The 18,646-nt window shown below is 40.1% G+C and overlaps 1 protein-coding gene across 1 annotated transcript in view; it reads right to left on the reverse strand.

Annotated features, from left to right (window-relative positions):
- The window catches only part of itga1 (integrin, alpha 1), a 196,077-nt gene that overhangs the window by 133,388 nt on the left and 44,043 nt on the right, over positions 1 to 18,646 (reverse strand). Inside the window, exon 6 of the mRNA XM_059989435.1 lies at positions 6,950 to 7,077. Coding sequence (XP_059845418.1) covers positions 6,950 to 7,077 — 128 coding nt within the window. The remainder of the gene's footprint in view (positions 1 to 6,949; positions 7,078 to 18,646) is intronic.

Below are 18,646 nucleotides of genomic sequence, written 5' to 3' on the forward strand. Positions count from 1 at the left end.
AAAATGAGGCACAAATGCTCAATGGACAGTTCTTCGCCATGATGTTAATCTATCTGGAATGAATTAATTTCTCATGACTGCTAGCAATGTATAGGCATAGTTCATAATCCAAATATCCATTATCCATAGTCCATACCATAATCCAAAGGATGAACTAACTTTCTCTATATATATCCCACCAGTTTGTGCACTTTAATTCAATAAAACTGAAAAATAGGAACCTGTTCACAAACTTAAAACAGAAACTACTTGTTGGGTTATATATCATGGGTTTAGAGAGAAACAGAATTAACAATTCAGATCATATGCCCATCAAATGAATGTTAGACGTTAACTTTTGTTTTCTCCTACCGAAGATGTTCTGTTTTTACTTCAGATTTCCAGCAGTAACAGTATGACGCTTTCCTAACCAGTTTATGTAACCTCATTGTTGAATGAAGCACACCATGCTAGTTTATGATTTCAAACTCATCATTTTGAATTATTGTTAACTACAGTGGCCAAGCAAAACACTTTTGCATTTGGGATTTGGGATAGGTCAAACTTGCAGGCAATTTATCGTCATGAGAATGAGTCCTTGTAAAGATCACAGTGTGAATAAGGACAACCAATATTTTTTTTAACAAGTGTACATTTCTTCTTTCAGTTATTAGTCTCACGCTTGGAGCTTTAATGAGGAACTGTGTTGGCCATTTATCTCTAATAGGAATGATATAACAGGCTACGTTTGTAAATTCACTGAGGCAGGTATATAAAAAATACTGTAAAAATAGTCGCAAACAGAAAAAGAAACTGAACAGAAGTTCTTTATCTGTTGCCACTAGGAGAGAGAACTTTGATGACAGATAGAACACAGAAATTGCATCAGAAGTAATTGCAACATATGGTTGATGGGATAAAAAATTTGGCAATTTATTCCCCTAAACTGGCTTGGTTGACAACTGTTTGGACTCTTGTCAGGAGGTGGGTCTGCAGTTCCCCTAATGCTTTAGTGGCAAGGATGGAAGAAACAGAAGCTTGGAATCAGGTGGCTTACTGACACTGTTAATGGATTAAATAACACTTCTGGGATAAGCCTTAATAACTTACAGCAGTCAGATGCCTTGAAAACTTGGCACTCTATAGATCAGTAAACTGCCATTAGTAACAGTCATACTTTCTTGGAGTTGCAGGACTAAAAAGCTGAAATTAACTTTAATAATAACCTAGTTTTCAACAGATGGCACTTATAGACTCTCATTATTCATTAACCAGAGCAAATGTAGACAAGGAAGAGAACCGCAAGATCATTTCTTCTGAAACGACAGTATAGTTGCAGGCCAGATTGGTGGAATGCTGTTGTGTCTGTCTGGGGAGGATAATTAAATAGTACAAGTTTTGTACTGGATCCAAACTGTAACATTCATTATCTTCTAAGTTTGCCTGATGAATGGATTCTTGTTGAATGCTGTCAGCTGTTTATATAGATCACCGATACCGGCTTACCCTAGGCAAGTAAAATATGCTAAATTGAAACAAAATGGCAATAAGTGATGTGAACAAAACTGACTTGAAATCATTTCTGGAACTTGACTACATTTTTCTTCAAAGGAAGTATAATTCTGTTACACAGAGTACTACACCATTTCTATATTATTTCTCTCAGTGCTATTGTTGCATATTTGACATTTAAGGTTTACTGTTGGTTTTTGTGGGAGGAAATTCAGTTTAAATGGTTTAATCAAGATGCTACACACTTTTTTATGGAATTGCAGAGCACTGAAAGTGAGCATGATCTCAGTTTATTACAGTCACATGAAAAGATCATGGTTTGTACAGAACAGATCTAAATATACAGTAGTTTGCAACTACAGCTGGTGATTCAAGGCACACTTAAGAAAATGAATGCTTTCTATTATGAGAAGAAAAGACCACTTAATGGATGCATGCCTGCAGCACGTTCTTTTTTGAGCTTGGCCATGTCACACACGACAAAAACAATAAGGCACTATTGTACATTTCAAATCAGATTCCAGACGACAAGGATGTAACCTTTTGTTTCTTGGCAGTTCTTCTTCCATTCACTTTCCGCTTTTTCTTCCGTCAGGATGCAGGGTTCAATCTTTAATGGCATTTTAGTTTGTGAGTAGGGAAATGAAAGAATCATACTCCGATGATTATCACTTGGGACCACTAGTGATCGAAAACTGCCATAACCTTTAGTAGCATGTACAGTCATATTCAACCTAACCACAGTTCAGTCACAGCAACTAAACAAGTGAGCTACATTCAAGCTCCGCTCCAGATATCAGAACAGATGATCACCAATGACACTCCAGTCTAGTACTGAGAGACTGATTAAATATTAGAATATACTCTTTCAGATGAGATATTAAAATATCCTCCCCATATATCCTCTCAAGATGATGTAAAAGTCTCCACATTCCTATCCAATGAAGAGCAGGCGGGTTCATCCTTGCTTTCTCATTAATAATATAATCCTCAACCAATACTTTTGAAGCAGGTTGCCTGATCAATAATTTATTTCTACTTTTGAGATCTTATGAAATGAAACTTGGCTGATTCACTTCCTGAGTGACATTAATGATTTAATCCCCCACCCCTGAATATATTAGTTGAGGGTGAAGCTTTAGAATGTACGATAAAGCATCAAGCTCTTCCTTTCTTGCCAAAGCAGGTTGGGTGTATTGAAACTGTAATTATTTTATTTCATGTGCCAGCCATTGAAACAAATCTCCAGTACTGCTGATGGAATCATATGGTACACAAATAGGTTCAAATTGCTCATGAAAATCAAAATACATCCAAGATGCTTAATTCCTTTTTAATCCCTACATCATTAGCGAAGTGACAGAAAGTGCCATTTACTGTGCCACAAAGTGGTACTTGCTAATAATCAGTTTCAGTTTCAATATCACCAAGATCTCTCAGATCAAGAAGTCAACTAGTATGGAATTGAATACCAGATGTGAGATGAGATTGCCTGACAAGGCAACATTTGAACCAGAATCAATATCTGAATCAGATATATTATTATTAATGTACAGTATGTTGTGAAATGTGTTTTTGTGGCAGCAGTATATTGTATAAGAGCATAAGAAATAGGAGCAGGTGTTGGCTATCTGGCCCTTAGAGCCTGCTCCACCATTCAATTAGATCATGGCTCATCTCCACTTACCTGCCTTTTCCCCATAACCCTTAGTTCCCTCTCTATGTAAAAATCTATCCAACCTTGTCTTAAATATATATACTGATGTAGCCTCCACTGTTTCATTGGGCAGAGAATTCCACAGATTCACCACTTTCTGAGAAAAGCAGTTCCTCCTCAACTCCGTCCTAAATCTACTCCCTTGAATCTTGAGACTATGTCCCCTAGTACTAGTCTCACCTACCAGTGAAAACAACTTCCCTGCCTCTATCTATGCCCCTTCAATTATTTTATATGTTTCTATAAGATATCCTCTCATTCCTCTGAATTCTAGTTGAGTACAGTCCCAGCTGATTTAATCTATCCTCATAGTCTAACCCCCTTCATCTCCAGAATCAACCTGGTTGATTGCAGGACATAAAAATTACTATTAGTAACAATAAAAGATAAAAGTAATAGAGCAAAATAGGAATAATGAAGTAGTGTTCATGGGTTCTTGAACCATACAGAAATCTGCTAGATGAAGAGAAAAAACTGTTCCTAAAATCTAGAGTGTTGGTCTTCAGGCTCCTGTACCTTGTCCCTGATAGCAGTAATGGGAGGAGCATACGTTCCAGATGTAGGTTCCTTAATGATGGATTCCATCTTCTTGAAGCACCATTGTTTAAATTTGTCCTTGATGGTGGGGGGGTTTTTGCCAGTGCTGGAGCTGGCTGAGTCTACAACCCTCTGCAGCCTCTTTCAAACCCATGCATTGGAGCTTCCAGACCAGGTGGTGATGCAATCAGTTAGAATATTCTCTACAGAAATTTGTTTGAGTCATACCATATCTTCTCAAGCTCGTAATGAAATATAGCCGGTCAAGATGGCACCAGCTAAAAACAATTCCATGGGTGACATATTCCAGATAGCAAAAATTTTCAATAATTTCACTTCTTCTACACCTTCTACTTGTTCTTTTTTGTCTTGTTTATGTTATGGAAACAGTTGGAGTCTGTGATCCAGAGCTTGAATTCGATTGAAGGATCCAGCACTGTGCTGCGTCTGGACAGCTTTCTCCTGGAGATCAGAGATGGGGGGATTGAGAAGGTCAGAGACCACCAGCTGACTCATGGAAAAGCCCAGTGTTGAGGCATGGGGTCATGGATGACTCCATCCCGAAGTGGCGTTGAAGATTGAAGCATCGAGGTAAACGTGGAGGAGGTAAGTGATGCCTTGGCGTGAGACAGTTGGCAGCCAGATTGGTGTGATCGGCCCTGGATTGTTGGCGTTCAGGTAGGGGCCGACAACGTTCAGCTCTAGACCCAGGCTGGCGGTCACTCTTTACAGAAGGACTGAGTTTGTGCGGTTGCACTCCTTGTATGCAGCGAAAAGACGTTTCCATATTCTGAGATTTATGTGATTATTGGACTGTACTTTATATTGGTTTCCTTCAGTTTTTCGGTGTTTTCTTTCTTGTGGTCGATTGGCGGGTGAGTGACCTATTAATTTTTTGTGCATAAGGGGCGATTGGGATTTGGTGCTACTGTCGCTGTTCTTTTCTGTGAGTGAGAGTTTGGGGATTGTTATATGTCCAGAATTGTTAATTATTCATGTGTCTGTTTCTTTCTGTGGGCAATGGGGCAGGGGTAGGGGTGTGGAGGTTTGGAATCTGCAAATTTTGTTTCTTTTCTTTTCACGCTGTTAGAAGGAACTTCGATTTCTTGAACTTCCAGTAATGCCTCCCCTCCCTTCCTTCACCATTCTCTATTCCCTTTTCCCTCTCTCATCTTATCTCCTACCTGTTCAGAACCTCCCACTGGTGCTCCCCCCTTCCCTTTGTTCCATGGCCTTCTCTCCTCTCCTATCAGATTCCAGCCCTATATCTCTTTCAACAATCAACTTTCCAGCTCTTTACTTCACTCCTCCCTCCCAGTTTCACCTATCACCTACTACCCTGTATTTCTTCCCCTCCCCACCTTCTTACTCTGACTTATCACCTTTTTTTTCTAGACCTGGTGAAGGGTCTCGGCCCAAAACACCAGTTGTTTACTCTTTTCCATAGATGCTGCCTGGACTGATGTGCTCCCCCAAATTCCCCTTCCTGAAGTCCAGAGTCAATTCTTTAGCCTTCCTGACACTAAGTGCAAGGTTTTTGTTGCAACACCACTCAACCAGCTGATCCAGCTCACCCCTGTATGGCACAAAAGAGCTCTGTTAAAGGTGAACTCAAGAAGGAAACACCATAATGACTGGATTACTGCCTCCATAAAGGAAGATGCCCAAGGATGTCACTGCAATATTGGAGGTTAATCATCCTTGTCCAAGGATGTCACTGCAATAATTCCCCAGAGCAGGATTTCCAAACCTATGGTCCATGCAACTCTTGTTTTGTGGTATTGGTCCATGGTATAAGGATGGTTGTGAATCCCTGCCTCAGAGCACTGCTCTCTTCAGTTGCATTATCAATGACATTCCTTTCATCATTAGATCAGAAGTAAGGATGTTTGCTGATGATTGTGCATTGTGCAGTGTTCATTTCCCTTCGCAGTTCATTCTGCATGCAGGTGACCAAGACATCGTTCAGGCACGAGCTGATGAATTCCAAGTGACATTTATGCAAGTGGCAAACAAAGACTGCCTTCTCTAAGAGCCGTGATATTGAAAAGCGTTATAATTGCCTGATCTCTGCATATCTATGAAAAACAAGAGAAAATCTGCAGACGCTGGAAATCCAAGCAACGCGGACAAGATGTTGGAGGAATTCAGCAGGCCAGGTGGCATCTATGGAAAAGAGTACAGCTGACGTTTCGTGCCGATACCCTTCATCAGGACTGGAAAATAAAGATGAGTAGTCAGAGTTTGAAGGTGGGGGAGGGGAGGAAGAATCACAAGATAATAGGTGAAACTGGGAGGGAGAGAGGGGTGAAGTAAAGAGCTGGGAAGGAAGATAAACAGGGCTGGAGAAGGGGGAATCTGATAGGAGAGGACAGAAGGCCATGGGAGAAAGAGAAGGAGGAGGAGCACCAGAGGGAGGAATAAGGTGATAGAGGAAAACGGGAATGGGGAGTGGTGAAGTGGGGATGGGGCATTATCAGAAGTTTGAGAAATCGATGTTCATGCCACCAGGTTGGAGGTTACTCAGACGGAATATAAAGTGCTCCTCCAACCTGAATGTGGCCTCATCTGAAAAGGCCACGGATTGATATGTTGGAAGGGAACGGGAAGTGGAATTAAAATGGGTGGCCACTGAGAGACCCTGCTTTTTCTGGTGAACATCGTTATTTTATTTTTATTTTAATTCAATGAGCACCTATGCTCTGTCTGCATATCAATGTCCTGGAGGTCACTGTTAAACAGAACTGGAATGAACCATCAAAAATTGCCATGCAGACAAAAACAGGTTAGAGGCTCACATCCTTGCACTCAAAAGCCTCTCCACCATCTCCAAGGTACAAGTCAAAAATATGATGGAATTTTCTCCAACTGTCTGAAAGAATGTACCTTCAAAGAGCAATACTCAGAAACTCGGCACCGTCCAGAGCAAAGACAATCCACTTGATTGGGAACCAATTCACTCAACTTCCAGCAAAGATGCCCAGTGGCTGTAGTGTGTACCATCTACAAAATGCATTGCTGCTTCTTCTTCCGTGTTGGTAGCAGATATTGAAAGCTTAACCTTAAATGATTTTAATCACCTGCAAGTGCTAATTCACCTTCCTTGCTCCACAGAAAGAATATTTGTTGTTGATCCTCAATAGATTTATACACATATTAAAATGAGCAAAACCTTTTGAAATACAGTGCAAGCATTTGACTAACCTGAGTTTGCTGATGTCCAATTTCAATTTTTTCCAATAACTTGATGAGGAAATTGTTAACACTAGACCAAGGGTAAATGCTGTTGGAACCATCAAGTACAATCACAATGTCAAGTCGAGACTTGCAAGCTGCAAATACAGAAGATTGTATTTTTTGTAACTCGAGGTTAGAACCGAATAATATTTAAACTCCAGTGTTATATCAATCTGCATATAGTTGGCAATGAGAAGTGTACTTCACTACACTACAACTAACATCAACGCACAAAGACAACCTTAGGAACAAGTGCTTCCAGTTGATAATCTCATCTACCAGCAATGTGTTTTTAGAAATAATATTTGTGGATTGATGCTGCATTAATTTTAATTATGTGTTGATGACAGCATAGAGCTTCCATGGAAGTTGGAAATACAATATTATCTCCATATTACTTAGTTCAATTTGTATGATGTACAACAATCATTTGTATTACACAAAATAATCAGCATCTTCATCTTGTAGTGTCTGCTACTTTGTAAATGGCATCCTCTATCTAGAAGGTGGTTTGACTAACTGAGCCAGAGTCATTTTTTTTTAAATCAACTTTTCTTCTTTACTTCCCTAAGAAGCAGTTCAGATTTTCCTGTGTGATGCTCCTTGACAAGATGGTAAATCAGGAATTACTTCTGAATGTTGGTATCCAGTGTCCAACCACTAGCTATTTCATTAATATACCAACACACATCTCAAATGTGTGGGCATATTAACACACTAGTGCAGAGAATGATGCGAAAGGTGACTAGATAAAATCACATTTTATTGAAAGGGTTAGGCTAAAATGTGATGAACAATAAAGACAACTTTTATTCAACTTTTCAGAACATTGGATAAAGTATGACTAACAACAAATAATGACCTAAAAATCATTTTGGAAAGAAAATTACAATGCAAGGCACAACGAGCCAGAATTATTAAAATAGATAGCAAAGTTTTCCAGAGATTTCTTTTTAATAAGTAAAAGAGTTAACAAAGTGATTGTCAATGCTATAGAATTGAAAGATGTTAATTACTGTCGCATGTACTGAGAAGCCTGTCTTCCATGCCGTTCCTACAGATAAAATCATTACATAGTGCAGGTAAGGTGCAAGATCATAACAACACAGACTATGAAGTCAAGAGTCCATTTTATTGTATTGAAGGATCATTAAAAGTCTTGAAACACAGGGGTAGAATTGGTCCTTGACCCTGTTGGAAGATGCTTTCAGGCTTTTCTGTTTCCTGCTAGATGGAAGAGGAGAAATGTGAGAATGTCCCAGGTGGGTGGAGTCTTTGTTTATGTTGGCTGCTTTACCTGAGGAAGTGAAAAGTGTCCATGGAGGGGGAGCTGGGAAGATGAATCTCAGGGCTGTATACTGCATGTGTACTTTAATAATAAATGTACTTTGAATCTTTGGTTCCATGATGTGACAATAACACTGCTGTTTATTGTGATCATGTGCAGGGTGGGGCAGGGGGCAAATATGCCTCTTTGTCCCTCTTCTCCACCAGCCTGCTCTCCCTTCTCACACCAGATTCAACTATCACCGCTAGCTCTTGTTCTTCCCCCTCCTCCTATCTTTTCTTTCTGGCTTCTCTCCCCTTCCTTGTTCTTAGTATTCACTACAGAAAAGGATCTTGGTGATTGTAGAGATGATTAACAGCAGATTGAAAAGCTTGTGCATATAGACATTAAGAAAGGGGATGTGCTGGAGCTTTTGGAAGCATCAAGTTGGATAAGTTTCCAGGACCGGACAAAATGTACCCCAGGCTACTGTGGGAGGTGAGGGAGGAGATTGCTGAGCCTCTGGCAATGATCTTTGCATCATCAATGGGGACGGGAGAGGTTCTGGAGGATTGGAGGTTTGCAGATGTTGTTTCCTTATTCAAGGAAGGGAGTAGAGATAGCCCTGGAAATTATAGACCACTGAGTCTTACTTCATTGGTTGGTAAGTTGATTGAAAAGATCCTGAGATGCAGGATTTATGAACATTTGGAGAGGGATAATATGATTAGGCATATACAGCTATACACCATGGCTTTGTCAAAGGCAGGTTGTGCCTTACGAGCCTGATTGAATTTTTTGAGGATGTGACTAAACATATTAATGAAGGTAGAGCAGTAGATGTAGTGGATATGGAATTCAGCAAAGCATTTGATAATGTACCCAGTGTAAGGCTTATTGAGAAAGTAAGGAGGCACAGGATCCAAGGGGACCTTGCTGTGTGGATCCAGAGTTGACTTGCCCGCGGAAGTTAAAGAGTAGTTGTAGACAGTCATATTCTGCATGGAGATCGGTGACCAGTGGTGTGCCTCAGGGCTCTGTTCTGGGACCCCTTTTCTTTGTCATTTTAGTAAATGACCTGGATGAGGAAGTGGAGGGATGGGTTAGTAAATTTGCTGATGACACAAAGGCTGGAGGTGTGAATAGCGTGAAGGGCTGTCAGAGGTTACAGTGGGACATCGATTGGATGCAAAACTGGACTGAGAAGTGACAGATGGAGTTCAACCCAGATAAGCGTGAGGTGGTTCATTTTGGTAGGTCAAATATGATGGCAGAATATAGTATTAATGGTAAGACTCTTGGCAGTGTGGAGGATCAGAGGGATCGTGGGGTCCAAGTCTATAGGACTCTCAAAGCTGCTGCGCAGGTTGACTCTGTGGTTAAGAAGGCATATGGTGTATTGACTTTCATGGGATTGAGTTTAAGAGCTGAGAGGTAATGTTGTCAGATCCCAGTTGGAGTAATGTGCTCAGTTCTGGTCACCTCACTACATGAAGGATGTGGAAACTATAGAAAGGGTGCAGAGGAGATTTACAAAGATGTCGCCTGGATTGGGGAACAAGCCTTATGAGAATAGGTTGACTGAATTTGGCCTTTTCTTCTTGGAGCAAAGAAGGATGAGAGGTAACCTAATAGAGATGTTCAAGATGATGAGATGCATTGATCGCATGGATAGTCAGAGGCTTTTTCCCAGGGCTGAAATCACTAACATGAGAGGGCACAGTTTTAAGGTGCTTGGAAGCAGGTACGGAGGAGATGTCAGGTGTAAGTTTTTAAACACAGAGTAGTGAGTGTGTGGAATGGGTTGCCGGCGACAGTGGTGGAGTGGATATGATAGGGTCTTTTAAGAGACTCCTGGATGGGTACATGGAGATCAGAAAAATAGAGTACTATGGGTAACCCTTGGTAATTTCTAAAGTAAGTACATGTTTGGCACAGTATAGTGGGCTGAAGGACCTGTATTGTGCTGTAGGTTTTCTTTGTTTCTATGTTTCTAAATTTTCCCGTGATTAGGCTAGGGTTAAAGTGGGAGTTACTGGCCGGAAGGGCCTATTACACGCTGTTAAGACTATGAAATATTGGGTGATTTGATTGAACTTCCAAAACATCATGTATGTTATCCTCTGCAGAGTTAACAATCGAGCTTTCACCAGGCAATTCTGCTGTAATTTCCTTTTCACCAGCATTTGTCCTTGTTTTGTGAAATGAGTCATCTTATGTGCAGGATCCTTTAATGCAAGGAGGCGGAGGCTGTGTTTACTTCTTGTTTGGTGCAATTTATCCAATACTGTAATAAAAAAACTGGTGTTGAAGTTATGCTCACTGCAAATTGAGCATGCTTGTTTTTGTGATTAGGCTACTTCACTTGCATTAATCAACTTACAGTTAGTTGATACTCTAAAAGTTCAAAGATGATTTAAAACTACTGTAAATTTAAAACAAAATTCAAAAAAAATGTTATAAACTAAATTATTGAATTAGGTTATTATTTGTCTTTGATGAGACCATAGAAATGTTACCTTTGTGGCCAAAGCAAAATCCATAACTTACTCACCCTCAGCTTTGTCAATAATACACTAGAAAACTGAGTTCCCTGCAGCTGCAAACTGTTAGAGATAATTGAGGTGCTCTGGAGTTATGTGGATAGCAGTTATTAATTGAATCAAGAACCAGTGTTCAAAAAGAAAGCTGTTCACAATTTATCTTCCACTGATACTTAATGATCATTGAAACCAGTCATTGGTGGAAATGTTCTGATTCTGTACCAAAAAGGCCATGCAGAAGAATAAATGGTCATGTTAAGCAATGTTTATGATGAGGTAAGGGAAGCCATTAAGTGGCCATTTCCTATATTAACACATTATTAAAGGCATATCATCACTTAATAGACAGTTCTGGACATCTCTGTTTTGTCACTTAATCTTCACTATGTTTGTATTTCCAAGGAACCATGCCTCAACACTAGCAAAAACAATATATTTTAGGTATTTTGTGCTTAAAACTAGTAACTGGTATTTGAATATTAATGGGTGTTCTGCCAGTTGGGATGTGCTTTCAATGTAAATATGTAAATCTGCAAAGTTACCTGTCTGTGCTTAAAATGTTAAGGCCAAGTAGGTAGTTTGCCATTGAAACTAGTTAAGTGTAGATAGTTCTTTTTTGTTTAAAAACTATAAAACATTATGAACAGATGGGTGTGGTGGAGAATAAATAAGTTCTTCTTAGGACCTGCTAATGTGAGTAAAGACCTTTCATATCTACTACTTTCAGTTTCCAGTGACTTAAAAGTTACAACACAAAAAATACTGCAAATGCTCTCTTAATTTCAGATTAATTAGTTACCCTACTGTTCTCTGGCTCATTGAAATGACAGTTTCCCAGTTTTGAACTCCAAATCAAAATTTTCATTTTCTTTTAAAGTAACACTACCATTCTACTGGGAAAGGATAATGAATGTTTGGACCACAAAATTACAAAATTATCTTTGTAATTTGGGATTCATGCAATTGCCCATTGAATACATGCACAGCAATTTATTAACACAATTACACAATATCACTGATATTGCTTGAATTATTTTCCCATGTTCCTAATAGAAAAATTTTCCAAATTAAAGATGTCAGCACTTAGTTGTTGACCCTGATGTGGCAGACTCTATCTTAATGAATAGCTGTGAGTGATTTTAATTCCATCTCTTTAATAGGAGTAGAACAAAGACACCCTTAAAATGACCTTTTTTCACTTTTCACCCCTTCCTGCTTTGTTCCTGTTTGATTCCCACCAGCTGCAAATATGATTGGGACTTCAGAATATGTAAATTGTAGTCTCATTAGTACAGTGTTATTGTCATAATTTCGAAACACTGATAGGTCAGAGTGGCATAATGTTCCAAACCAGCAATCCTTGAAATGTCGATTTAGTATTTCACTGGGAATCCAAGTAATGTTCCACTTGCCCCAATAAAAATACAGTCCACACTGTCAGCAATGTTAATAATATCTCTGCCCCTACTGTGATTCCCCTTGCCCATCTCAGAATAAGTCACGACCTATTTGACACTGGGAATACAGGAATTCATCCTTCCATGCCTCTGCTGTCTGTATCTCCAATAAGTAAGCAGGAACAACGTTTGCAGGTGATGAAGTGGCCAGTGTCTTGTGTCTGGATCACTGGTAGAGACACAAGATCATACCTTCCCCTTCACCTTCTGCTGTTTGTCTGGAGCTAATTTTTTATACTGATGTAATGCCGTGGTTAAGATTTTTACGCTATGCTGTAGGTATTTCATTATTAGCAGTATTCTGTAAAAGCAGTGTCCCATGACAGAAAGTATGCTTTGGCTTTGGCTTCGGCTAAGATAAGGACACATGTTGTCTGACTCAGGAATGTGAGTTAGCCAGTTGGGATTGTGGGGAAGAGTTTTCTGTTGGACAGTAATGTGGTTCGGGGGTCTTTTTTGGTGGGAGCTGTGGAGAGGGCAGGAGGGAAGATGGCTGAGGATGCCATCTCTGTAGCACAAAGTGCTTCTTGCGGATGAATGGCTCCAAGGAGGAAGGACCAATACTCCCGAGAGAGTGCCCGTTTGCTTGAGATGGAGTTCAAGCGAAGTTTGGAACATGGTGTGTGCTTTCCTGCAGACCGTGGATCCAGCGTGTGAGTTAAAGAGGACTCCAGTGTCAACTCCAACTTTATGTGCACGTTCGGACTGCATTAACTGAAATGGGCTCTTCCATATTTCTTTTTCTTTTTTCTATTAACTGTTTGATAAAGCTGAAATCTGTAAATATGCTTTCTTTATAATTTTATGCGGAGTACAATTTGTTATTTCTTGTTGACTGACAATTGTGTAAAGGCAGTGTTTATGCAGTATTCACTCAAATTGAGGTTTCTTTAATTGGAACATCACAACACTCTTTTTGGTTGAACCTACAAGACCATAAGACATAGGAGCAGAATAAGGCCATTTAGCCCATCGTGTTTGCTCCATCGTTCCATCATGGCTGATCCCAAATCCCACTCAACCCCATATATCTACCTTTTCACCATATCCTTTGATGCCCTGACTGCAGGAAACAGTCAACTCCTTGTTAAATATACCCACAGACTTGGCCTCCACTGCAGTCTGTGGCAGAGCATTCCACAGAATTGCTACTCTGGCTAAAAAAATTCCTCCTTCCTTCTGTTCGAAAATGTCACCCCTCAATTTTGAGGCTGTGCTCTCTAGCTCTGGATACCCCCACCAAAGGGAACATTTTCTCCACATCTACCCCATCTAGACCTTTCAAAATTTGGTAGTTTTCAATGAGATCCCCCCACAGTCTTCTAAATTCCAGTGAGTACAGAGCCAACGCTGACAAACGTTCTTCATATGCTACCCCTTCATTCCCGGAATCATCCTTGTGAATCTCCTCTGGACTCTCTCCAATGCCAACACATCCTTTCTGAGATATGGGGTCCAAACCTGTTGACAATACTCTGAGGACTGAATAGTGTCTTAGAAATATAGAAAACCTACAGCACAATACAGGCCCTTTGGCCCACAAAGTTGTGCCGAACATTCCCTACCTTGGAAATTACTAGGCTTGCCCTCTATTTTTCTAAGATCCATGTACCTATCTCATCCTCCTTCATTCTAAGGAGAAAAGTCCAAGTTCACTCAACCTATTCTCATAAGGCATGCTCCCCAATCCAGGCAACATCCTTGTAAATCTCCTCTGCACCCTTTCTATGACTTCCACATCCTTCCTGTAGTGAGGCAACCAGAACTGAGCACAGTACTCCAAGTGGGGTCTGACCAGGGTCCTATGTTGCTGCGAAGGTCTTAAAAAGGCTCAGCATTATCTCTTTGTTTTTATATTCTATTCCCTTTGTATTAAATACCAACATTGCATTTGCCTTCTTTACCACAGAATCAACCTGTAAAATAATCTTCAGGGCATTTTACTCAAGAACTTCTAACTCCTTCTGCACCTCTGAAGTTTGAACCTTCTCCCCATTTAGATAATGGAGGATGAGAGGTGACCTGATAGAGGTGTACAAGATGATGAGAGGCATTGATCGTGTGGATAGTCAGAGGTTTTTTTCCTGGGCTGAAATGGTTGCCACAAGAGAACACAGGTTTAAGGCGCTGGTGAGTAGATACAGAAGAGATGCCAGGGGTAAGTTTTTTACTCAGAGAATGGTGAGTGCATGCAATGTTCTGTCGGCAACGGTGGTGGAGGTGGAAAGGATAGGGTCTTTTAAGAGTCTTTTGGATAGGTACATAGAGCTTAGAAAAATAGAGGGCTATAGGTAAGCCTAGTACTGTAATTTCTAAGGTAGGGGCATGTTCGGCACAGCTTTGTGGGCTGAAGGGCCTGCACGGTGCTGTAGGTTTTCTATGTTTCTATAATAGTCTGCACTACTGTTCCTTTTACCAAAATGCATTATCATACATTTCCCAACCCTGTATTCTAAATGCCACTTTTTTGTCCATTCTTCCAGTTGCTCTGAGTATGACTGCAAACACATTGTTTCCTCAGCACTACCTACCCCTCCACCTATCTTCGTATCATCTGAAAACTTTGCCACAAAACTAACAATTCCATTATCTAAATCACTGACAAACAAAGTGAAAAGTAGCAATCCCAATACTGACCCCTGAGGAACACCACTAGTCACCGGCAGCCATTCAGAAAAAAGCCCCTTTTATTCCCACTCGCGGCTTCCTGCCTGTCAGCCATTCCTCTGTCCATGCCGGTATCTTTCTTGTGACATCCACTGCCTCTCCTTTGTGCACTCTGCTTGTTACTTCCTCCAGGAACTCTAACAAAATTGTCAGACAAGTTTTCTCTTGAGAGACACCACGCTAGCTTTGATATTTTTTTATCATTAGTCTCCAAATACCCCAAAACCACATCCTCAATAGACTCCAACACTTTCCCAACCACTGAGGTTAAGCTAACTGGCCTGTAGTTTCCTTTCTTTTGCCTTCCTCCCTTCTTAAAGAGTGGATTTACATTTGCAATCTTTTAGTCCTCTGAGACAATGCCAGAATTAACTGATTAGAAACATAGAAACATAGAAAACCTACAGCACAATACAGGCCCTTCAGCTCACAATGCTGTGCTGAACATATCCTTACTTCAGAAATAACCTAGGGTTACCCATAGCCCTCTACTTTTCTAAGCTCCATGTACCTATCCAGGAGTCTCTTAAAAGACCCTATTGTATCCGTCTCCACCACCGTCGCTGGCAGCCCATTCCATGATTCTTGAAAGATCATGACCAATGCATTTGTTATCTCTTCAGGAACCTCTTTCAGGATTCTGGGATGTAGTCCATCTGGTCCAGATGACTTATCCACCTTAAAGCTTTTCAGTTTATCCTGCACTTTTTAATCCCAAATCACACTGATCCTAGATGCAATTTTTTAAACCCCAAATCACACTGACCCCTGTTTATGAAGGGCAGCATTCTCACCATCAAGTCCTGCAGCTGTTTGCAGACCAGCAACGAGCCAAGTTCCTATATGAGCCCGGTGGTGGGGTGGGGGGGCTTCTCTTACTGTTCATCTTACAACATTAGTCACTTTGCCTATGAACCATGGGCTTACTTTCGACTAACACACAAAATGCTGGAGGAACTCAGCAGGTCAGGCAGCATCTATGGAAAGGAATAATGATCTGAAGTTTCAGGCCGAGATCAGCTCCTCTAGATTTTGTGTGTAATGTTCTGGATTTCCAGCAGCTGCAGAATCTCTTGTGCTCATTTCCAGCAGTCTCTTTTCCTATTCTTGAGACAATTATACCAAGCACCTTTATGGTATTTATTTTAAATTGCAGATATAAATTCGTTGAAGTTTATTGCATTGAAGAAATATATAGAACAGATTAACACGAGTGTACAAAGGGCCCTTACAGGAAGAGTGCATAGAAATTTCAAATCTCTAAATTTAAGAGTGAAATAATTTTAATAGATACAATGCCAACATTTAGTCTAATCTTGATGTGCAAGGCAACTGAATCTGTTAGTAAAAGATATAAATTACTGTGTGACTGGAGAACTTAATACTGTGTGAATAGAGAACTCAATTGTTATCGAGCCTTTGAATGCATTAAAAGCAAAAGTTGCCAAAAGTTTACATACACTCTTCTTAGTTTAAGTGTTTAATACAGAATAAATAATTCATTGGTCACTATCTGTAAGAACATCATAAGTGTGTTTGTGATGATAGATTCAAATAAAAACAGAAATGCAATTTTATAAGGATTGCAATGGTGATGTCAAAAAGATTTGTTAAACCAACAGCTTGAAAGTATTATGTTTATGGAAACCACAAGCCAGTGACGTATCCTATACAGAACTCCCTTCAGTTCATGAACTATATTCTGGAGAAAGATGACACTATTTTACTCAAGAAAGAATAAGTATTACATATAGCCCAATCAGCAGCTGTAACCATTCCATTTTCCTTTGAATGAATGGAGTTCAAAACTGTTACATTTACATCAGAAACACAGAATAAAAAGGGTCTGCACAGAGAACAAATCTTAACACACTACATTCAGTAGTCACTTTATTAGGTTTACCTGCATACCTTCTCATTAATGCAAATATTTAATCAGCCAATCATACAGCTGCAACTAAATGCATGAAAGCATGCCAACATGGTCAAGTGGTTCATTGGTTTAGTCCGAACATCAAAATGTGGAAGAATTGGGATCTAAGTGACCTTAACTGTAGAATGATTGCCAGACTGGATGGTTTGAGTATCTCAGAAAGTGCTGATCTTTCAACAAAAAATAGTTGCTAGACTGAACCAACAGTGGTGTGAAAAACAAAAAATATCCAGTGAGCAGTAGTTCTGTGAGTGAAAACACTATGTTAATGAGAGAGGCTAGAGGAAAATGACCAGACCGGCTCAAATTGCTAGGAAACAGGCAGTAACTCAAATAAACATGTATCACAACAGTGGTATGCAGAAGGGCATATCTGAACGTCCAGCACATTGAACTTTGAAGTGGATGGGCTACAGCAGCAGAAGATGACAAACATAAACTCAATGGCTATTTATTAGGTATAGTTGGTACCTAATAAAGTGGCCACTGAGGGTATGTGCAAATCAGAATCAGACTGTTACCAACTTGGGATGAAAATCATTGGTGAAAATGTTCCCATACACATTGACCTTGTCACAGGTTTGGGGAAACTAGGCAGGTCACTGCAATGGATGCTTAGCTGGTGCATGCTGCAGTGACACTGGAGGAATGGATGCTGAACAAGTGGATACTTTATTTTCAAAACAATCAGCAGGTCAGATCACAAATGTGAGAAGAGAAAATAGGCCAAACTTTCAGCCTGAGAACTATTCATCAGAAATGGGAAGGCAATAACATAGGGAGTAGAATTAGGCCATTCAGCCCATTGAGCCTGCTCTGCCATTCAGTTATGGCTGGTTATCTTTTTTAACCTAATTCTTCTTCCTTCTTCTAGTATCTCCTAATTCACTTCTCAATTTAGAACTTATCAATCTCTGCCTGAAAATACATCCAATCGCTGGTCCTCCATAGTCCACTATGGCAATGAATTCCACAGATTCACCAGCCTCTGGCTGACTCCTCAGCTCAGTGTTAAAGGGACTAGATTCTTGACTCTCCTGTTAATGGAACAATCCTCTCCACATCCATTATATCCAGATCCTTCATTATTCGGAAGGTTTCAATGAGATTCCCATTCCTCCTGATGACCTCCATTTGCCCAGAGCCTTCAAATACTCTTCATATGTTAAGCCTAGGATCATTTTTGTGAATATGCTCTAGACATTCTCTAGACACTTACAATACTTCAAATGTTGAGTTGCAACAACCTTGGACTCAATGTCAGTAAGACCAGAAAGGGGAAGTCAAGGGAACATACACCTGTTGGCCAGAAAGAACTACGGTCTGCAAATCAGTGAATCTGGATGACTCAAGAACAGTGAAAGCAGGTGGACCAATTGCCTCTGTTCCTGCCATGTGCTTGGAGATAGAAGCTGCCATTTTGTGGAACTGTTTTATGTCCTCCATTTTGTGTGTTAGTTGCTTGGCTTGGTCAATTTTTTTAAAGAAGACACAATAATCCCTCAGGTAATCTGCTGAACTAGGGATCATTTCCAAATATGAAGTTACCTCTGAGGTGTTGGATATAATATGCAGGTTTGTGAATGTTGGTCTGTGTTTGGACTGTGTGATTCAAGCTGATTGAGAATAAACAGCTACAAATGACCAACTGTCACTTGCTGGGAAAAGAGTAATAAATAGACGCTGGCCTGGAGCAGAGGGTGTTCAGGGTCAGGCAATGATACTAGAATGCAATATTTGAATCGGTAAGAAATGGATATAAAAGCGGACACCTCTCATCTGTTGTCAGTAGTAACT

Source organism: Hypanus sabinus, chromosome 14, assembly GCF_030144855.1.
Source record: "Hypanus sabinus isolate sHypSab1 chromosome 14, sHypSab1.hap1, whole genome shotgun sequence".
NCBI classification, from domain to species: Eukaryota; Metazoa; Chordata; class Chondrichthyes; order Myliobatiformes; family Dasyatidae; genus Hypanus; species Hypanus sabinus.